Source organism: Nannospalax galili, unplaced genomic scaffold, assembly GCF_000622305.1.
Source record: "Nannospalax galili isolate Female #2095 unplaced genomic scaffold, S.galili_v1.0 scaffold388, whole genome shotgun sequence".
NCBI lineage: Eukaryota > Metazoa > Chordata > Mammalia > Rodentia > Spalacidae > Nannospalax > Nannospalax galili.
The window spans coordinates 526,077-526,663 of record NW_008360304.1 but is presented as its reverse complement, the minus strand read 5'-3'; the positions used below and the strand labels follow the sequence as shown (position 1 = coordinate 526,663).

General features: G+C 70.4%; 1 protein-coding gene across 1 annotated transcript in view; it reads left to right on the top strand.

The window, feature by feature from the left end:
• Positions 1–345: 345 nt before the first annotated feature.
• Positions 346–587, top strand: part of Il17d (interleukin 17D) — a 19,485-nt gene continuing 19,243 nt past the window's right edge. The window contains exon 1 of the mRNA XM_008824330.2: positions 346–421. Coding sequence (XP_008822552.1) covers positions 407–421 — 15 coding nt within the window. The 5' untranslated portion in view covers positions 346–406. The remainder of the gene's footprint in view (positions 422–587) is intronic.

Sequence of the window (587 nt, the reverse complement as noted above, 5' to 3'; positions counted from 1 at the left end):
TCAGGCAGGCGGGACCGCATCCGTCCAGGGCAGGGCCAGCGCCCACATCACTTCTGCAGGCTCGGGACACCCAGACCCTCCAGCCGCACAGCCGCTAGTCCGGACCCACGGGCAGAGGGCCCTCGGCGTGTGGCGCTTTTATTTGTACGGCTACAGAGCCGCTTACAGCGCGTCCTAACAGACCTGACAAGACCTGGGGCGCCGCGATGCTGGGAACACTGGTGAGCACACTGGGGGATCGCACTGTGGCCATTCCCGGGGCCCTCGGCGCAGGTCGGCGGGCGGGCAGGGGGACGGCCGGGAGGGGGCCCGGGGTGAGGTGGCGTCACAGGCACTCGCTATTTGTACGGCTACAGAGCCGCTTACAGCGCGTCCTAACAGACCTGACAAGACCTGGGGCGCCGCGATGCTGGGAACACTGGTGAGCACACTGGGGGATCGCACTGTGGCCATTCCCGGGGCCCTCGGCGCAGGTCGGCGGGCGGGCAGGGGGACGGCCGGGAGGGGGCCCGGGGTGAGGTGGCGTCACAGGCACTCGCAGCCCGCAGCGCAGCAGCCCGGCAGGCACACGCACACGTGCACGCGAG